The 21762-nt window shown below is 41.5% G+C and overlaps 1 protein-coding gene across 1 annotated transcript; it reads left to right on the top strand.

Annotated features, from left to right (window-relative positions):
• Positions 1 to 499: 499 nt before the first annotated feature.
• LOC126335668 (probable H/ACA ribonucleoprotein complex subunit 1) lies at positions 500 to 19391 on the top strand. Its single transcript, XM_049999124.1, has 4 exons — positions 500 to 594; positions 5911 to 5935; positions 9769 to 10381; positions 19252 to 19391. The coding sequence occupies exons 1-4, from the start codon at positions 500 to 502 to the stop codon at positions 19389 to 19391; spliced, it is 873 nt and encodes a 290-aa protein (XP_049855081.1).
• Positions 19392 to 21762: the final 2371 nt, after the last annotated feature.

Raw genomic sequence — 21762 nt, 5'->3', positions numbered from 1 at the left:
TAGACTGCCGAAGGCTGGTCTGACCGTTAAACCATCGAGTGTCATTTCTAACAGGTGCCAAGTTTCGTTTGTGGGGCAGTTGGTGTCCGGTGACGGAATTAGAGTCGGCCGCTGCCTAAGGAACGTTCCCCCTCCGGTAAACAAGAAGGGCATTCCTAGGTTTATTGGCATGGCAAATCACTTTCACAAGTTCGTACCTAATTTTGCCCAAATCGCTGCCGCCGCCCCTCTTAACAATCTGCGTAGGAAGGGGCAAAATTTCGTGTGGGAAGAAACATAGCAGGTCGCCTTTGATGCAGTTAAAACTGCCTTAACTAATTCGCCGGTCTTAGCTATCCCTCATTTTGATCAAAGATTCGTTGTCCAGACCGATGCCTCCATTGCTGGTGTTGCCACGGTATTGCTCCAGGAAGATACAGAAGTGTTCTGCGTTACATCTCTAGAAGATTGGCGGGAGACAACTTAGACATCCACGAAACTTTTGCGAAGATTCGGCGCCATGCCGGTGTTCACAGCAACTGCAGTTACAAAACTACCCCAACAACATTACCGTAAGCCTGCCATAGCAAACTGTCAACCAGTGCCTTGCCTACGGTAAGTAAATGTGCTTTATAGTTTGGTGGTTGTAAACAGAAGCCAAATTCTCAGTCTCTTATACACAGGCTGCAGCCGTTCTCATATAGTCAGATTAAAACTTTTAAACCATAAAGTGTGTTGTCTTATACACAGGCTGCAGCCGTTCTCATATAGTCAGATTAAAACTTTTAAACCATAATGTGTGTTGTAAACAGTTCGCACCATAAAATATTAAATCTTTTAAAACTATAAGCCATTTACGCCCAGTATACGATTTCTACAGTTGCCACAACAAGGTGTATTCTGCCGTTGTATTACAGCTATCTGTTATTTTGTAGTGTCCCATATAGTGGTTCTAAATAATTTCTTTTCCACTTACAAATACTATGTTGTCCTGTAACATGGACTGAGTGGAATAATGACCCGTAGGGGATATTATTTCATGATGTGATTTTCTGGTTCATAGTGAGTGATACAACAGTAAAAACTGGATTGGAAGTAGCTCATACGGTGCTGTTTCAGAGTGGCGTCACCCCCGATTCTATGTGGTCTTTACCATGATACCATTCTTACAATCTACTCGTAGGCAATAGCTTGTGAAGTAGCAAACAAAATTCTGCAGTTTTCCTCTAAACTCTAAACATTTTTTCTAGATCAGTTTCTGGAAATGTTATTGTGTACAGAGTCACAAAATGTTAGTGGTGACTTATTTTCAGTGTTTTAATTTCATGTATCATATTGTAAACACTGTTATTCGATGATGTTTCGACAGTAAAGCCTATTGTCGTTTACAACTATGCACATTTCAGTTATTAAAATTTTTGAAGTATTCTGTAATTGGCGCACAGCGATCTACATTAAATGCTAAAAATCAAATAAAACACACTCGATCATGTTTTCATATGTTTTATTTGTTAGCAATCGGTGTCGGTGCTTGACTCAGACCTTCTTCCGGATTGTCCCCGGTGCAACACACTAATAATACATATTCAGTACAGATGGATAAAAATACAGCTAAATGACGCCTAAAATATGTTTTTGCTGTTGTGGTCTTCAGTCCAACGACTGGTTTGAAGCAGTTCTCCATCCTACTCTATCCTGTGCAAGCCTCTTCATCTGCGAGTAACTACTGCAACCTACATCCGTCTTCATCTGCTTATTGTATTCACCCCTTGGTCTACCTCTACGATTTCTTACCCCAACCCCCCCAAACAACAACACGCTTCTCCCCTCTAGTAAATTGGTGATCCCTTGGGCCTAAAATGTGTCCTACGAATCGGTTTCTTCTATTAGTCAAGTTGTTCCAAAAATTTATCTTCTCCCCAATTCCGTTCAGTACCTCCTACGAATCTTCAGTATTCTTGTATAGCGTCACATTTCAAAAGTTTCTCTTCTCTTCTTGTCTAAACTGTTTATCATGCATGTTTCACTTCCATACATGGCTACACTCCACACAAGTACTTTCAGAAACGACTTTCCGTCACTTAAATCTACACTCTGTGTTAACAAATTTCTCTTCTTCTAAAACGCTTTCCTTGCCATTGCCAGCCTACAGTTTATATCCTCACTACTTCGACCATTAACCGTTATTTTGCTTCACAAACAGCAAAACTCATCTACTACTTTCACTGTCTCATTTCCTCATGTAATTCCCTATCACCTGATTTAATTCGACAACATTTCAACACCTTTCCTCTGCCTTTGTTCATGTTCATCTTTGATAATACTTTCAAGACATTGTCAATTCCGTTAAACTGCTCTTCCAAGTCCTTTGCTGTCTCTCACAGAACTATAAAGTCATCGGCAAACCTCAAAATTTTTATTTCTTCTCCCCTTATTCCTACACCACAGTTTTAATTTTTTCCTTTACTGACTGGTCAATATTCAAGCTGAATATCATCTGGGATAGGCTAAAACCTGTCTCACTCCCTTCTCAACCAATGCTCCTCTTTCGTGCCCCTCGACTCTTATAACTGACATCTGGTTTCTGTACAAATTGTAAATAGCCTTTCGTTCCCTGTATTTTACCTATGCCACCTTTAAAATTTGAAAGAGAGTATATTCCATTCAACATCGTCAAAAGCCTTAGTGGAAGTCTACAAATGTTATAAACGTAGGTTTGCCTTTTTTAACCTATCTTCTATGAGAAGTCGGAGGGTCAGCATTGTCTCGCGTGTTCCTACATTTCTCCGGATTCCAAACTATCCTTCCCGAGGTCGGCTTCTACTAGTTTTTCCACTCTTCTGTAAAGGAATCGTGTCAGTATTTTGCAGCCGTGACTTATTAAACTAATAGTTCGGTAATATTCACACCTGGCAGCTTAAAATATACGCTACAATAATTGGAATGTAAGTTGCAATAAACATTGCGGCTGCTGCTGGCGGCAGATGTCGTGAAATCATAGAAATAAGATAATCACTGCTGAATAAGACAGATTTGGTCTAGATTATATACTCTAAGCTCCGGCCATCGCCTACAGCTTTGCATCATTAAATGTAAATGTCGTGTGAGTAGCGCCTCCCGTCAGGTAGACCATTCGCCTGGTGCAAGTCTTTCGATTTGACGCCGCTTCGGCGACTTGCATGTCGATGGGGATGAAATGATCATGATTATTACAATACAACACCCAGTCTCTGAGCGGAGAAAATCCCCGACCCAGCCGGAAATCGAACCCGGGCCATTAGGATTCACATTCTCTCACCCTGACCACTCAGTTACCGGGGGCGGACTGTACATCATTGATAACCAATCACGCGTGAGATATACTACATTGAGTGGTGTAGTCGAATTTATAAGAAAAATTGATAGAGCAATAAATATATAAATTACATACACACGTAAAATTTTCCGACTCCAAACCTATCACTCTTGACTTAAGTAAAAGAAATAAAATGATAGGCGTGCTGTAATCGTTATTGTGTGCAGGCTGCTCCCTTTTGGGCATTTGTATGTACTCGCTGCAGCAGAGGTAGCCCTACCTGGCTGCTGTAGCAATGGCTTGTCAGTATCGGTAGCCGTGGCAGAGTATGGTACGCTGAGGAGGCAACGGATGTCTGGTAGCTTGGAAGTTGATCTTCGTGCTTCAGTTTTGGTCGACGGTGGTAGCGAAAGACAAAGTGCCAGAATATGGCCTCCAGTGATCAGAAGAAACCGCTTAAGCCATCATTTACATGGACTGTACATTACCGTCAAGATTCTGGCTATAAACTTGGACAATATCATCTTCAATCTCTATGCACATTAAAAAAAAACACTATCGCTGTTGAACGAACAGCTTGATTTTAGAGAAATATTCTTTTTTGAAGTTTTTGATGACTTACTTTAGGATGGCTGCTGCCTTTTCGCTGCTATGCTTAGTGATAATTAAGACTGTCTAAGAAGGTTATGACTGTACATATTGTCATACCATAGTTACAGACATGGATGGTCATTCCAATATTAACCGTTTTAATAATTTTGATATACCCTAAAGATTTTGACCATCTGTTGTCTATAACAGATATTTACCATTGTAGTGATGTAACTGACACGTGTTTTACATATACTAAATGTGCTTCTTTTATTTACATGTTTATTGTCGCCGGTTACTGCGATGACATAGCATTTCTGCTACTATTGTTCGTAAAAATACTGAACATATCTCTCGTTTTCTGACAACCAGTCCTCAGACAAGTATCCTCTTCTACTTGTTCCTGGGATGAAACCTCTTTTATTTCTGTTACCATTCACAAGAATAATTTTCAGTTTTGGTCACTTGGTGTGCGGAGTGTGTAATCGCTGCTCTTTGCATTGCAGAAATCGTGCACCACAGTGACAGCTGCACAAACGCTAATGTGATGCCTCGTATAATGCAGTTCCAGACTGGAACCAAGGCAAACATTACGCTACTACGCACGTGCATGGATTGATTTCTACCTGGTTTTTCTCCCTACATCGTAAGCGTCCGATCTACAAGTTTTGCTGTACCAGCACGTACTTCCGCAGATTTTTAACTTTCTTTTAAAACAATTTTCATTTTTCCCCGTTATGAACCGAAATTCTTTCAGAATTACCCCGGGTTTCAGAGTCATCTTTGACAGCTTTCGGTCGAAAGCTGATTAAATTACATAATAGTCCACGGTATTTCACTAACGCTTTCGTGAAACTGCAATCTAGCTCTACGCTCCGAAGAGTACGCCACTGGCGTGTAATTAGACCGGAGGTGGAAGGAAAGGGTAGTGTATATAAGCTCCAGAGAGACGCTCAGGCAGCATCAGTCATTGCCTGCAACGCATCCACCATCATCAGCAGCGCAATGAGGATCCTGGTAAGAATGTGCCTCTTGTTCACGCTCCTTTCGTTCCTCAAAACGCCCTGATAAGTGTGAGCATCTTCAGCCTTCTCTTCTCATGTTGTTTATAATGAACTTCATACCAACTGCATTCACACCGTGATTAGCACAAAATCACTGTTGTATTTCTTCATGGATTAACAAATGAATACATAAAGGAAATACGAACCAGTAACTAAACCAGATGTCCTCAGCAGTATTCTCTCTGACACCAAGATATACACTCTAGACGAAAGTTACTTTAACAGAGAGCAGAAACAGCAAACAATTTTTGGACTTCCAGCTGACTGAGAGATTATATGGAAATACCTCTTTTATCACATACTAGTTAAGTACATATATAAGAAAAAATACTTGTAAATAAGGGTCATCGTAAAATGACATGTGTTAACAACTACTTTTAATCCTAATGCATTGCTATCTGGACTGAGGGTACTTGTTCGTGGAATTCAGTTACTGAAAGACAAGCTGATATTTTGTTATTCTTTACGTTGTTTCTTAAACATATTTATTCCTCCGGTAAGGATTTCACTTCTAGAAAAGCGTCAACATCGAAACTTTACTACACAAACTCTGGCGAACCCAATGTTGCGCCTCTGAAAGTACAAGTATAGATATTAAATTAGAATTAAATAATATGCATAGGTTACTTTTTCATCTTAAAAGAGCCCAAACTGCGCTGATAGACTGGTTGGATTACATAACTGTTAGCAGACCAATGTAACATCCCAGACAGAGATCAAAGCCGGCAGTAATACCTTCTGGTGTGAATGTGCAAACTCCAAGAGGTCCAACACCGCGATTGATACCTACTATGAGGTATTCCTTGTTGATGATGTCCACCAATGCAAACAAACTGCAAAAAACTTACTTTTTCTGAGATCAGTTTTTATAACCATTCATTACCATTCATTGATAACTCTGTTAGCTTCTTCTTTAATGTGTTCTTGTCAGGTCTGCAATATTAGACGGGTTGTGCAGTAATTGTGTTCCGTTATGCGCAGGTTTCTGACCGAAGTAGTGAAACATGTAAGTTTTTATCTCCTCATAAGTAATTCTCTACTCATCACACAACTGCTTGATAGATTGAATTGAAGAATGAGTTAATAATAAATTTACTCTTCGGTCTATCGGAAAGCAGGACTCTTCTAGCTATTGCAGTTAGTGAACAGTAATCCTCTAATAGAAAATTGTTCAAGTTAACAAAGGCATATGACTATGTGCACTAAGTTTCTTTGGGAGAAGTAACACATTAAATGTCTCTTAGCGGAAACGAAACTGGACACTGGGTTTATGTAATGAACTAATGGTTCCTATTTAAGACACACATTTTTAATAGTCTTCTAACTGATTTGAGGTATCCCGCCACGTATTCCTGTCCTGTGCCAACCTCTTCATCACAGAATAGCAACTGCATCCTATGCCTTCATGTACTTGAATTTTTTTGGTCGTACTCAAATCTCTGTTTTCTTATGCAGGTTTAACCCTCTACAGGTCTCTCTAGTACCTTTCAAGTTCTTCTCTGATATCTTAGCGCATGTCCCATCATCCTGTCCCTTCTTCTTGTCAATGTTGCCGGCCAGGGTGGCCGAGTGGTTCTAGGCGCTACAGCCTGGAACCGCGCTACTGCTAAGGTCGCAGGTTAGAATCCTGCGTCGGGCATGGATGTCTGTGATGTTATATTTAAGTAGTTATATGTTCTAGGGGACTGATGACCTTAGAAGTTAAGTCCCATAGTGCTCAGAGCCATTTGAACCATTTGTCAATGTTTCTCCAATGCTTCTTTATTCGCAGATTCAGAGGGGAAAATCATTATTCCTTGCCTTATGAGTCCACATAAATTTCAACAACCTTCCATAGCACCACATATTATACCCTTCGATTCACTTTTTTGATGATCCTCTGCCATAAAATATTGTGCTCTAAATGTAGATTCTCAGAAATTTCTTTCTGAAATGTCTGCCACTAACAGACCTCTCTTGGAAAAAAATGCCCTCTTTGCCTGTCCTAATCTACCTTTTATGTCCTCCTTCCTTTCCCCATTTTGTGTTAGTTTTCTTCCAGTTTAGCCTAATCTACCTTTTATGTCCTCCTTCCTTTCCCCATTTTGTGTTAGTTTTCTTCCAGTTTAGCTGAATTCCTTTACTTCGCCTACATCGTAGTCACTAATTGTAATGTTAAGTTTATCGCTAATTTCATCTATGCTACTGTTCATTACTTTCGTCTTTCTTCGATTTACTGCCAGTCCGTATTCTGTGCTGATTAAGTTGTTCATTCGTTTCAACAGGTCCTGGGATTTATCACATTCACTGAGTATAGCGAATGCTATCGTATATATCTTTTCACCCAGAATTTTATTCCCACTTCTGACACATTCTTTTATTTCCGTTATTACTGGATCCACATGTAGACAGGCCATAAGAGACCAGAAGTTGGGAAGGAAAACATAGGTATAAAGAAGGTAGCTGCGAAGAAACGATGGGTAACAGAAGAAATACTTCAGTTGATTGATGAAAGGAGGAAGTACAAACATGTTCCGGGGAAATCAGGAATACAGAAATACAAGTGGCTGAGGAATGAAATAAATAGGAAGTGCAAGGAAGCTAAGACGAATTGGCTGCAGGAAAAATGCGAACACATCGAAAAAGATATGATTGTTGGAAGGACAGACTCAGCATACAGGAAAGTCAAAATAACCTTTGGTGACATTAAAAGCAACGGTGGTATCCTTAAGAGTGTAACGGGAATTCCACTGTTAAATGCAGAGGAGAGAGCAGAAAGAATACATTGAAAGCCTCTATGAGGGTGAAGATTTGTCTGATGTGATAGAAGAAGAAACAGGAGTCGATTTAGAAGAGATTGGGGATCCAGTATTAGAATCGGAATTTAAAAGAGCTTTGGAGGACTTACGGTCAAATAAGGCAGAAGGGATAGATAATATTCCATCAGAATTTCTGAAATCATTAGGGGAAGTGCCAACAAAACGACTATTCACGTTGGTGTGTAGAATATATGGGTCTGGCGCCATACCATCCGACTTTCGGAAAAGCATCATCCACACAATTCTGAAGACGGCAAGAGCTGACAAGTGCAAGAATTATCGCACAATCAGCTTAACAGCTCATGCATCGAAGCTGCTCACAATAATAATATACATAAGAATGGAAAAGAAAATTGAGAATGCGCTAGGTGACGATCAGTTTGGCTTTAGGAAAAATAAAGGCACGAGAGAGGCAATTCTGACGTTACGGCTAATAATGGAAGCAAGGCTAAAGAAAAATCAAGACACGTTCATAGGATTTGTCGACCTGGAAAAAGCGTTCGACAATATAAAATGGTGCAAGCTGTTGAAGATTCTGAAAAAAGTAGGGGTAAGCTATAAGGTCAGACGGGTCATATACAATATGTACAACAACAAAGAGGGAATAATAAAGAGTGGACCATCAAGAACGAAGTGCTCGTATTAAGAAGGGTGTAAGACAAGGCTGTAGCCTTTCGCCCCTACTCTTCAATCTGTACATCGAGGAAGCAATGAAGGAAATAAAAGAAAGGTTCAGGAGTGGAATTAGAATACAAGGTAAAAGGATATCAATAATACGATTCGCTGATGACATTGCTATCCTGAGTGAAAGTGAAGAAGAATTAAATGATCTGCTGAACGGAATGAACAGTCTAATGAGTACACAGTATGGTTTGAGAGTAAATCGGAGAAAGACGAAGGTAATGAGAAGTAGTAGAAATGAGAACAGCGAGAAACTTAACATCAGGATTGATGGTCACGAAGTCAATGAAGTTAAGGAATTGTGCTACCTAGGCAGTAAAATAACCAATGACGGACGGAGCAAGGAGGACATCAAAAGCAGACTCACTCTGGTAAAAAAGGCATTTCTGGCCAAGAGAAGTCTACTAATATCAAATACCGGCCTTAATTTGAGGAAGAAATTACTGAGGATGTACGTCTGGAGTACAGCATTGTATGGTAGTGAAACATGGACTCTGGGAAAACCGGAACAGAAGAGTATCGAAGCATTTGAGATGTGGTGCTACAGACGAATGTTGGAAATTAGATGGACTGATAAGGTAATGAATGAGGAGGTTCTACGCAGAATAGTAGAGGAAAGGAATATGTGGAAAACACTGATAAGGAGAAGGGACAGGATGATAGGACATCTGCTAAGACATGAGGGAATGACTTCCATGGTACTAGAGGGAGCTGTAGAGGGCAAAAACTGTAGATGAAGACAGATATTGGGATACGTCAAGTAAATAATTAAGGACGTAGGTTGCAAGTCCTACTCTGAGATGAAGAGGTTAGCACAGGAAAGGAATTCGTGGCGGGCCGCATCAAACCAGTCAGTAGACTGATGACCAAAAAAAAGATTCTATATCTGTCTTACACCCTATTAATCCGGGAATTTCGCTCTTTTTCTTCCAGCAATACTATTCTCTCTTATCCCACCTTTACTTATAGTTCACCGCACATTTAAAAATTTCGAACAGGATGCACAATACTGCATTATCGAACCCTTCCTCTAAGTTGTCAAATCAGATGGATATATTTTTCGTAACTTTTGCATCTATTATCAAGCACAAAGTCAGAAATGCCTCTCTGGGTACCCCTTTCTTACCAAAAGTTACACTGATCTGAAAGATCCTCGGTATTCTTTTTCTGCTTTCTTAAATCTGGTTTTCCATATTCAGAGTGCATGAAATTTTCAGTGTTTCTTATATCCTGAAAGGTTGGCATAATACTTATAAACTGTTAACATCTGCACCGTGAGCAGTCTTCTGTGAGACGTGCTGTCAATCGTAACCCTTACAGCAAACACGGTACACATTCCATACCAAGAAAACTTTTTCAGGTCTGTGTGTTGCTGTTCGGACTGGCTCTGGCCGAGGAGAAGCAAGTGGAAAAGCGTGGGCTGATTGGCTCCCTGGGTAGCTATGGCGGCGGTGGGTACGGATCGACTATCGACCACGGCATCGGCGCCAGCAGCTACAGCAGCGGCGGGATCAGTGGTGGACACGGAGCTGGCTATGCTGGTGGTTTTGGAGGCGGCTTTGGAGGCGGCTATGGTGGTGGCTATGGAGGCGGCATCGCCTCTGGTGTTGGAGGCGCTCGAGTCACCAACATCGCCATCACCAAGCAGGTCCCCGTCCCGTACCCAGTACCAGTACAGCGTACTGTCCCAGTACCAGTCAGGGTTCCTGTCACGGTGCCAGTCAACAGGCCGGTACCGGTGCCCGTCCCACAGCCGTACCCTGTCCCCGTGCAGAGGCCAGTCCCAGTACCCGTGAGCGTCCCTAGCCCAGTCCCTGTACCTGTACCACAGCCCGTCGTCGTCAACCAGCCGGTACCTGTCGTCGTGGGAGGCGGAGCTGGTGTCGGCGGAGGTCTCGGAGGCGGCTACGGCAGCGGCATTGGAGGAGGCTACGGTGGAGGCTACGGTGGAGGCTATGCTAATGCCATCGGCGGTGGCTACGGTGGTGGCTATGGCGGTGGCTACGCTGGGGGTATCTCTGGAGGCTACGGAGGCTACGGGAAATACAGCCACTAACGTCAGCAGCTAACATCTCTAACAACACACAGTGTCATTCACAAATCGTTCCATACTTTTTGTAACTACAAAAATAATAAAATCTGCAGTTAAGAAATTCTTTGAGATTTACTCCATCTTTTGTTCACAACCTTGTTTATGATCGAATTTTGTGCTATATTCCGTTCTACCCTTTAATGGTACTCATCACTATTTTCCAACATATATTTGACAAAGCAACTCAAACCTCTGTGATTTTCGTCATGTACTTCACATGTTCTCAACCTATATAGCTTTAGTGACAATTTTGTGCCTGAAGCCATGCAGATCGCCCCTATTCCTTCGTAATTTACTGAATGCAAAAACCACTGAAATATAGAGAACAAATGGCTTTGAGCACTATGGGACTTAACTTCTCAGGTCAGCAGTCCCCTAGAACTTAGAACTACTTAAAAAGTCAGGCGGCAGATTTCTATGAAGAGGGTCTTCAAAAACTGGTACGACGTTATGATAAGTGCCTCAATATTGGCGGAAATTATGTAGAAAAGTAGATTAAACAGTACATACTTAAAAACACTCCTCGTATAATATACAGTAAATTGATCCATAATTAGAGAACGTAAAGTTGAATGTAAAAGATGTGGAGAAGCCCCGCAGCTACAGAAACAGCCTGGCGGAGTGGAAAAGGTGTATTTGGCGCGCAAGTGACAACTCGTCCTTTGTGATGGGTAAGGAGTATGGGCTGAGTAATATTGTGGTTAACATCTAACAGTAGCAGATCATTGTGATTCATATTCTTGGAGTTTTGAGGTCAAAGGTGCGTAAGAGCAGTATTTACGGGCTTCGGATGCATTTGGTGATACTATTATAATGGCATTACTATTGGGACTGTAACAATATAATACCAACGCCTAGAAGATCTGTAACAGGGCTAGGCCAACAGTACTACAAAGAGTGTATCGCCGCCATGTTAACAGCCGTTGCAAATTACGCCACCAGTGCCACCAGCCTTCCACTAAATTGTTTATATTTGGCACTCTGTAAATGGACCAGGTGTTTGTGAAATTTGCACATGTGATTATCCCAAATCACAGGAATCCTATCTTAGTGAATTTCATTTCGAGTGTTCTAATATATTATGGAAAGACTTATTCAGCAGCTGTAAAAATAGTGGTGATTGATTTCTAATGTTGGTGGTTATAGAGTTTAAAGGTCAGCTTTATATTTTGAGAAAAAGTCCACTTCCAGTGCATTTCTAAATCAATCTGCAGTCATTTTCTTAAATTGTTTGCCTCACTTGAAAATCTGCCTGAAGATAGTAAAGTTGTTAGTTAAGAGAACAATAATATTGATTTGCAGTGAAAATGATTATTAATTATTGCATTTCTGCACTTTGGTCAGAATAATAAAGTTTTATTAGTGTTCCTTTCATGAGGAAGTGTTAGAATTTGAATTTAAGGTTGCGTTGCACTTGCGCAGCCAACTATATTTTGTTTAGGTTAAAAGACTGTTAATCAAAGCACATTTGTTATTTAAACAGTTATAGTTTGTTGTGCTTTACTTAATTAATAATTAATGATGAGAATACTTGCCATTTCTCATACATACCCTTGTAGTTTTGTTAATGAGCCTGGTTCTTCAAACCAAGAAAGATTAAGGGCCCTCATGTGCTAGGCTAGTTAATTAATGAAACAAAGCAAAGGTTCCTTCAGATTTGCATTCTGTTTAATTGCTTCAAACTGAGCTTAAGAAAAAAATATTCTCTGTGTGAGCTATTCTATTGCAAGGTGGTTAATGCACAGTCATAGAGACCCAGTACTAAGCAGTGATCTTATAGAGTATGATCATTAATAGCCCTACTGATTTAAGTCAGAATAATTTTGTGCTCTTGCCTGTTTATTATTGCTATTAACCTCATGTGTGTTGCTGACAGCTTCTGTAAACTACTTGCTATCTCATTGGACATTTGTTTGTCTGACTTCCAAGTTAGTAGTACATTTATCTGCGAGGTTAGGTTACTGTGCTGTAGTGTGAACAGATATAAATAAAGAGTTTTGTGTGTGTGTGTGTGTGTGTGTGTGTAAAGGAATGTTAGGTTAGCCTTAACATTACCTTATGCTTTATTTTATTTATTGCCACAAGAATGATTACTTAGACTGGCGACCAACATTAATACGTAATACCACAACTCGCTTTCGGGCTCTAAGAACGTCTGTTCCTGACCCACCTGTTTACTGTTGGTTATACTCTACTAGAGAGTTTCGGAAACGAATTCCAGCCTGATTGTTCTGTTCGCATTAGTTTCTATCACGGTCACAACCATAATAAAAATTCCTTGTCGTGGTTTAACGTTAGTATCTATTGCTCTTTAAGGAGGTCGGTGTTACCCTTACATTCCTACTTACGTATTAAGTGCAATATTGGTATGTTTCATTTGTAGCACAATGATGTGCACACGCAGACGCCTTAATGACTACCCTTATCGAGTCGCAGGTGTTTGGAGGTAAGTGCTTTCTGCTGCACATTTCAAGGGAACTGATGTTATCGATAAACCACGACTTATCCACCATCCTGGAAAGTTTTTATGTAGGAAGTCACGCACTGTGACAGCGCAGTAAGGAACTCTCTATTTTTCTACAACCACATGCCTTCTACGATTCCGCTTTACGTTTGTAACACCTTTACACAATCTGTACCATTCACAGACATTTCCAAAAAGTACGGTCCAAGCACATATTGTGATGTCATCGCTGTCCATATCACTTCATGAAGCGGATTCTTTAATAAATTGTCTGTCTAATGAGGATTCTCTTTGATCCAAAAGACAATATTTCTATCACGTGAACTGCTATAAGTAGCATATTGACACGAAAGTACAATATTGGCCCAGTTTATCGCATTTGGACACTGAATTAACAAAGCACGACATTATAAAACGCGCGCATTCCTGTCTGTAATCGATAACTCGTTTACGAACATCGATCGAAAATTCTGACCATAAGGTCTTTTGTCATGTGATTTCACAGGTTGTTCTCGTCTACATGTCGATTTCAAAAGAGATTGTTCACTTGTAGCTGAGACTCCACTGAATTTTCTTCTCGTCTTCTTACTCTTCCACTCCGCACACTGTCAAAAGCAAAAGCATGTATTTCCGAATCCAGAATTGTGGCTTTTTGTAGTTAAGCCATACTAAACTTTTCCAGGGTGCTCCCCTAACCTGTCTCATTGTGTACCCATTGTGTTCAAAGTGGTTCAAATGGCTCTGAGCACTATGAGACTTAACATCGGAGGTCATCAGTCCCCTTGATCTTAGAACTACTTAATCCTAACTAACCTAAGGAAATCATACACATCTATGCTCGAGGCAGGATTCGAACCTGAGACCGTAGCGGTCGCGTGGTTCCCGACTGAAGCGCCTAGAACTGCTTGGCCACCCCGGCCGGCCCTATTGTGTTGTCGTTGGTGCACACACATGTGTCACTAAGCGCTTGCGCTTCTCAGTAGTGTAACTAGGTCCATACACATCTGACAAAGTTACAAACTAAACGCTGAATGCGACTATGGCTGCGGAAACATGTAAACCTGAATTCCTACAATTGATTCCACCGACTGTTAAGGAGTAACATAGCTACCAATCTGCAAATAATATTTGATGCTAAAAGGGGTCACATGGTACTTGGACTTCTATCTCACCATGAACTTCCGTTGTGAAACGTATAAGCGTAACAAAACCTGCACAAATATTAAAATCAAAGAAGGAATGATGATAAGCAACCGTTTTTATCAAAACTGTCAGACGTCATAATCAAAGTCCATTAAACTGGTAAACCCGCCTAATCTAAACTAACTTCCATCGAGAAACGGAAGACAAGTGTTGATAAAGTTACGTCGCTCAGTGCCATATCTAACCATTAATATTACATACTAGTTTATCCCTCTAGAAGATTACTTATGTGAGTAGATGATAGCCCTTCTGAATGTATGTTGAGTGAAGTCTTGCTGAACAGAGGTGGTAGCGCCATTTGTGTGCCATTACTTACAAGGATCTACAGGTCCTTTTTACTACGTGACCTCACGCTTGGGTATTAGCTCTTAAACATTTCTTTCTACTTTTAAGTTTACTGAAGTTTGTTTTTTTGGTATTGTTAACAGGGGGCTGCTTAATCAAATTAATTGTTATGTTTGGTCATTACTTTTAAACCATTAACTGGTTGGTCACCTTTGTATTACTTATGTAGTCATTGTAACACCTGGATTCTGTTCTGAGTCTGGGGCGGGGTTTGTAATTTGTATTCCTGTGTCGGGCCTTGAAAATTTACTTATTTTGAAGCTGGGTCTTGCATGCATTGTATGTTTGTTTCTTTGCCCTCTGCTTCACGAGTTGTTCGTGGCCTTCAGCCCCGGCGTGTGTGGCCGTGCGGTTTGAGGCGTCTTGTCACGGTCTGCGATGCCCCTCTCGCTGGAGGTTTGCGTGGGTGTGTGTGTGTTGTTATTACAAGGGAACCTCCGCATCGCACCCCCGTCAGGTTTAGTTATAAGTTTTCACAGTGGATAGGCCTTGAAAAACTGAATACAGATAAATCGAGAAAACAGGAAGAAGTTGTGTGGAACTTTGAAAAAAATAAGCAAAATATACAAACTGCGTAGTCCATGCGTAACATAGGTAACTTCAAGGATAGTGTCAGCTCAAGAGCGTCGTGGTCCCGTGGTTAGCGTGAGCAACTGCAGAACGAGAGGTCCTTTGTTCAAGTCTTCCTTCGAGTGAAAAGTTTACTTTCTTTATTTTCACAAAGTTATGATCTGTCCGATTTAGGTTTTCTTGTGGATGTGATAATCACTCCCAAAAAAGTGAAGAAAAACTTACAGTTTGTCACATAAACTGCAACAGAAGAATGCAACAGTTTCACAGTCGCACAGTTTTCCCTGTGCCTTGTCAAAACATATGTTTTTAACGTTTTCAAATTTTTCCGTGTATAGACCGTCAAATCCTGCATATGTCCAAGCAAATCTGAACATGTCCTGGAATTTTCGAGAGCGAAGTTGATTATGTGTGAGTGCCTGAACTTTGATAATTGGCTGAAAATAAAAAAAATAACTTTTCACTCGAGTGAAGATTTGAACCAAGGACCTCTCGATCTGCAGCTGCACACGTTAATCACGGGACCACGGTGTTATTGAGCTGACACTGTCATTGATGTTGCATATCTTACGCATGGACTTCTCAGTTTGTATATTTTGCTTATTTTTTTCATAGTTCCACATAACTTCTTCCTGTTTTCTCGATTGATCTGCGTTCAGTTTTTCAAGGCATATCCACTGTGCCAACTTATAACTCAATCTGAGGAGGGGGTGCGATTGGGAGGTTCCCTTGTTAGCATAAGTTAAAGTTAGTTGAAGTAGTGTGTAGGTCTACGGAGCGATGACCTAAGCAGTTTGGTCCCTTAGGAATTCACAAACATTTGGCCCCGGCGTGTTATCCGCCGATTCATCGGAAGTAGCTAGTTCACGTCGGCTGTGTACGTATGAGCGTCATTGTTTTCCGCCTCCTGTTTTGAGGCAGCCACTGAGACGGCGCGGCCTCCTGGCTTTCTACAGCGTCTCTCTGTAATTTCTTAATATTTATTATGGCATTTGGGCTTAAGTTTAAGTTTGAATCAAAGTGTCCGCTTCCCTAAGTCAGCCTAATCGTCTTGTCTCCGCCAACCCGACCTTGTCTCGTTATGCTGCCTTGAAGTTTGCTTTATCTGAAGATTTTTCAATCCTGAATTGTGAATTGCTGTAAATTTTAAAATCGTGATTCTCTGTCTGTTCCAAAATTGTGAGTGCTCAAAGGGCGCTCCAAATCTCTTTTCGTAATCGGGGACCTGTAAATTTTAAAATATTACGTAATGCTGAACTTGTAAAATTGTGAATATTGTTACGTTCCTGTTTGAAATGTCGCTAATTTCAAAGAGCTCCTAAACTTTTGTGAAATGCCGAAGCTTTACATTTTAAAAAGAAAAGGGGTTATCCTTCGGCTATTAAATTGCTAACGCCAAAAGCGTCCACAGGCTATTTTAATCGTAATCCTGAGCTCGTAAAATTTTTCGAAATGGTCGCCTTCGCTTGTTTGAAGTTCACTAACTAATGAGCCGTTATCGAATTGTTGTGGTAATGCTCTTTCTGTAATATAGAGAAGTCACATTTGATTGGATGAAATTTTACGATTGCCTGGAGGGCTCTCGATAATGATGATGTTGATTATGATGTTTGATTTGTGGTGAGCTCAACTGCGTGGATATCAGCGCCCGTAGAAATTCCCAACCTTTGCTCAGTCTCATCTCGCCACTTTTATGAATGATGATGATATGATCAGGACAACACAAACATCCAGTCATCTCGGGGCAGGGTAAAGTCCCTGACTCCGCTGGGAATGGAACCCGGTACCTCGTGCTCGGGAATCAAGAGCGCGTTTGCGAGACCACAAGCTCCGGACAGGGCTCTCGAGTTGCATTTTCTTTAGTGTTGAACTTGTTACTTTTACTTAAGCATTAAAGTTCATGAAAAGGAAAAAGAAATATTTATTGTGTGTTTGGTCTTTTTTGGTTTGTCGCCCTGAAATCAAACAGTTATTATTGATATATATGTTACTTATGTTTTATGTATATCTTGTTAAATAAATGATTACATACTATTGTGACGCAATAAAAGACTTTCAATAAAGTCAGCCTGAACATTCTCCCCGCCTGTTAAATTATTGTATTCTGGGGCGTCCACTAAGATCTCAATGTTATGGAGCATGGTTGTCCTTAGAAGTCATATGTAGCTGTTTAACTCTTACACTGGCTCTAATATATTATGTTTGTTTCAGATCTGGGTCGGCATGATGGACAACAAGACCTCTGGCGTGAGCAATTTCAGTTTAAGCTCTGCCTGAGGCATCAAGAGAACGTCGGGGGGTTCCCTGGACTTGTGGTTCGATTACGTGCTGTGTGGTCTCGTCCGGTCGACTTTACTGTGGCCACCATTGGCAAGGTATATGTCGTAATTTTTACCTGTGTTTCTGCCTTACAGGACCTAGACCGAAATCTTAGTTTATTTAGGGACCATAAACTCACCCAAAAACAATTATTAAGAATACGAACTCAACTTTGACACTGGAATAATCGTTGGCTGATTTGTGGGGTCTCCAGCTTATAAGGCGGTTGATAAGTTACAGGTTGAGATTGAGAAATTGTTAATTTTAAGTAGTACCTTATAGTTGGAAGAGGATGTCCTTGATGACCAGGTGGCAGTTTCGGCTCCGACCAATTGAGATCAGGGTACTCGATCTGGTTATCCTTTAGTTCAAAATGGCTCTGAGTACTATGGGACTTAACTTCTGAGGTCATCAGTCCCCTAGAACTTAGAACTACTTAAAACTAACTAACCTAAATACATCACACACATTCATGCCCGAGGCAGGATTCGAACCTGCAACCGTAGATAGGGCATCTTTTGGAAACCGAAGATAGTTCAGGCTGAACGTGTACTCCGCCTAAGTTTCCCTTACGAACGTCATGTCGACGCTGTTCAGCTGTCTCATACCATTATCCTTGTTTATTGTCACCGATAGCCCCCGGATCCATAAGGGATCTTCTGACCAAGGTCCTCCAAAGTCGGCGTATTCGAACTGATTTGAGAGGGCGTATTAACGAAGTGCGGCTGTCACCGCGCGTCGACAGTGAATTAGAATCGACACATTATTGCCACTTTCAGGCACCGTATGAGTCCTTATAGTGCGTGAAACTTCCTGGCATTTTAAAATTCTGTACCAGGCCGAGACTCGAACTCGGGACCTTTGCCTTTCGCGGGCAAGTGCTCAACCAACTGAACTACCCAAGCACGGCTCACGCCCCGTCCTCACAGCTTTACTTCCGCCAGTACCTCGTATCCTACCTTCCAAACTTAACAGAAGCTCTCCTGCGAACCATCAAGGACTAGCACTCCTGAAAGAAAGGATATTGTGGCGACATGGCTTAGCCACTGACTAGGGGATGTTTCCAGGATGAGATTTTAACTCTGCTGCGGGGTGGGCGCTGATATGACACTTCCTGGCAGATTAAAACTGTGTGCCAGACCGAGACTCGAGCTCAGGAGCATTGCCTTTCGCGGGCAAGTGCTCACCCAACTGAGCTACCCAAGCACGACTCACGCCCCGTCCTCACAGCTTTACTTTCGCCAGTACCTCGTCTCCTACCTTCTAAACTTAACAGAAGCTCTCCTGCGAACCATGAAGGACTAGCACTCCTGAAAGAAAGGATATTGCGGAGACATGGCTTAGCCACAGCCTAAGGGATGTTGACAGAATGAGTGCGTGTTTGGACCGCAGTTGCCGTCTTGTACATGAGTGTCGGATAACAGGTGGTCGTTTCTACCATTTCAGAAGGGATTATATCCGAGGACTAAACGCACATAATTTTTGACAGTAACCTACATCCATTTCTCAACTAAACCAGTTATTCGGTTTTACTGAATCCTTTAGGTTTGCTGATGAAAAGCGTGGTCCGTATCGAGGAGGACGAGCTTCAAGCCTTCCCGCGCTTAACGACATTCGTCCTTCTTTATCTCCGGAACGCCTGTGGAGACGATACTTTCAACGTTGGTCCAATGATCATTTGGTGTGGAAACGTCCTGTCGAGCATCCATCAAGACCTAGTTGCTGACGTCATCAGGGAAAAGGGGACGCCGTTCGCTGAGGCCTCCAGCCGGCTTTACCTTCATAATTGCTGCTAAGCGTTCTCCACTCCCTACATTTGTGCTGGTCTACGCCTTTTTGTGTCTTGTCAGATTTCAGTAGCGCCCTTTCACTGCTAATTACAATTGATTTTCAGAGTTCAGGAACATTTGCAAGTTCCCTCCTGTACGCTGTTCTTCTTATACGTGTCGTGCCTCCAATGGGCAAGAGTTACCTCTGGTTGGAGAAATAAAGGGGAAACTCACTATTTATGGGATTTTTAGACGATTCCCTTTTTTCTTGCTAGGAGTTTGTCTGTCACGCTAAGCATTTGGAAAGACTTTATATGGTAGACTGGTCTGACGCTTGACTTTGGTCCTGACAGCCTTTACTTTAAAGTTTCTCCAGAAAAGATAGCGCTGTGTTCGTACCGTTCTGCCGGTGGTATCAATTCTCTCCAGCTGCGACTCATAATTTGACGTCAGTCATTTGAGAATCTGGGAGGAGCGAGAATAGTTAAGCGTTTTGCGTGAGTTTTCTGATGTCTTGGCTGATAGAATCTCCCAGTGCAAGGTCCGTCTTACTGATGATGCCTTGGTACAACAAGCGCCTAATCGTATCTCCCCACACAAGATGTCTGTCCTTTGGTAGAAGACAAATCATACGCTCGGCCAGAGAGCAATTTGACCATCCGCTTCCCCTTCGCCTCGCTGATCTTTTCGGCTCCTAAGCGTCGAGACAATAATTAGAGGCCATTTACTGATTATCGTGCCCTTAATAAGAAAGTAATTTTAGAGTCAGTGCCACTTCCAGATCTCCATAACGCCTTTATATGTTTTCCGGGTCCCTCTTATTTCACCATGCTCTGTGTAAATCAGAAATATTATCAAATACTTCTTAGTGAAGATTCCAAGCCAGCCACCGCCTTCTCTACTGATTGGAAGCAATACAAATTCAACAGCTTTTGTTTTGTCCCAGGGTGCTGCGTCCTGTCCCGGTTTATGGCTCACGTGTTGGGAAATTAAGGGTTCCGTTAGTCTATAACTACTTAGGCGATGTGGCCATTTATAATCGGTCGTTCAGCGGACATCTTGAACATCTTTGTCAGGTTTTAGTTAGAATGCCGAAGGCTGGTCTGACCGTTAAACCGTCGAGTGTCATTTTGAACAGGTGCCAAGTTTCGTTTGTGGGGCAGTTGGTGTCCGGTGACGGAATTAGAGTCGGCCGCTGCCTAAGGAACATTCCCCCTCCGGTAAACAAGAAGGGCATTCCTAGGTTTATTGGCATGGCAAATCACTTTCACAAGTTCGTGCGTAATTTTGCTCAAATCGCTGCCGCCGCCCCTCTTAACAATCTGCGTAGGAAGGGGCAAAATTTCGTGTGGGAAGAAAACTAGCAGGCCGCCTTTGATGCAGTTAAAATTGCCTTAACTAATTCGCCGGTCTTAGCTATCCCTCATTTTGATCAAAGATTCGTTGTCCAGACCGATGCCTCCAACGCTGGTGTTGCCACGGTATTGCTCCAGCAAGATACAGAAGCGTCCTTCGTTACATCTCTAGAAGATTGGCGGGAGACAACTTAGACATCCACGAAACTTTTGCGAAGATTCGGCGCCATGACGGTGTTCACAGCAACTGCAGTTACAAAACTACCCCAACAACATTACCGTAAGCCTGCCATAGCAAACTTTCAACCAGTGTCTTGCCTACGGTAAGTAAGTATGCTTTATAGTTTGGTGGTTGTAAACAGAAGCCAAATTCTCAGTCTCTTATACACAGGCTGCCGCCGTTCTCATATAGTCAGAGTAAAACTTTTAAACCATAAAGTGTGTTGTAAACAGTTCGCATCATAAAATATTAAACCTTTTAAAACTATAAGTAATTTACGCTCAGTATACGATTTCTTCAGTTGCCACAACAAGGTGTATTCTGCCGTTGTATTACAGCTATCTCTTATTTTGTAGTGTCCCATATAGTGGTTCTAAATAATTTCTTTTCCACTTACAAATACTATGTTGTCCTGTATCATGAACTGAGTGGAATAATGACCCGTAGGGGATATTATTTCATGAGGTGATTTTCTGGTTCATAGTGAGTGATACAACAGTAAAAATTGGATTGGAAGTAGCTCATACGGCGCTGTTTCAGAGTGACGTCACCCCCGATTCTATGTGGTCTTTACCATGATACCATTCTTACAAGGTACTCGTAGGCTATAGCATGTGAAGTAGCAAACAAAATTTTGCTGTTTTCCTCTAAACTCTAAACATTCTCTAAATCAGTTTCTGGAAATGTTATTGTGTACAGAGTCACCATATGTTAGTGGTGACTTATTTTCAGTGTTTTAATTTCATGTATCATATTGTAAACACTGTTATTCGATGATGTTTCGACAGTGGAGCCTATTGTCGTTTACCACTATGCACATTTCTGTTATTAAAATTTAGGAAGTATTCAGTACAGATGGATAAAAATACAGCTAAACGACGCCTAAAATATGTTTTTGCTGTTGTGGTCTTCAGTCCAACGACTGATTTGAAGCAGTTCTCCATCCTACTCTACCCTGTGCAAGCCTCTTCATCTGCGAGTAACTACTGCAACCTACATCCCTCTTTATCTGCTTAT

This window comes from Schistocerca gregaria, chromosome 2, assembly GCF_023897955.1.
Source record: "Schistocerca gregaria isolate iqSchGreg1 chromosome 2, iqSchGreg1.2, whole genome shotgun sequence".
In the NCBI taxonomy this organism is placed as follows: Eukaryota; Metazoa; Arthropoda; class Insecta; order Orthoptera; family Acrididae; genus Schistocerca; species Schistocerca gregaria.
The sequence above is the reverse complement of the archived record's forward strand: the minus strand, read 5'-3'. Positions and strand labels throughout refer to the sequence as shown.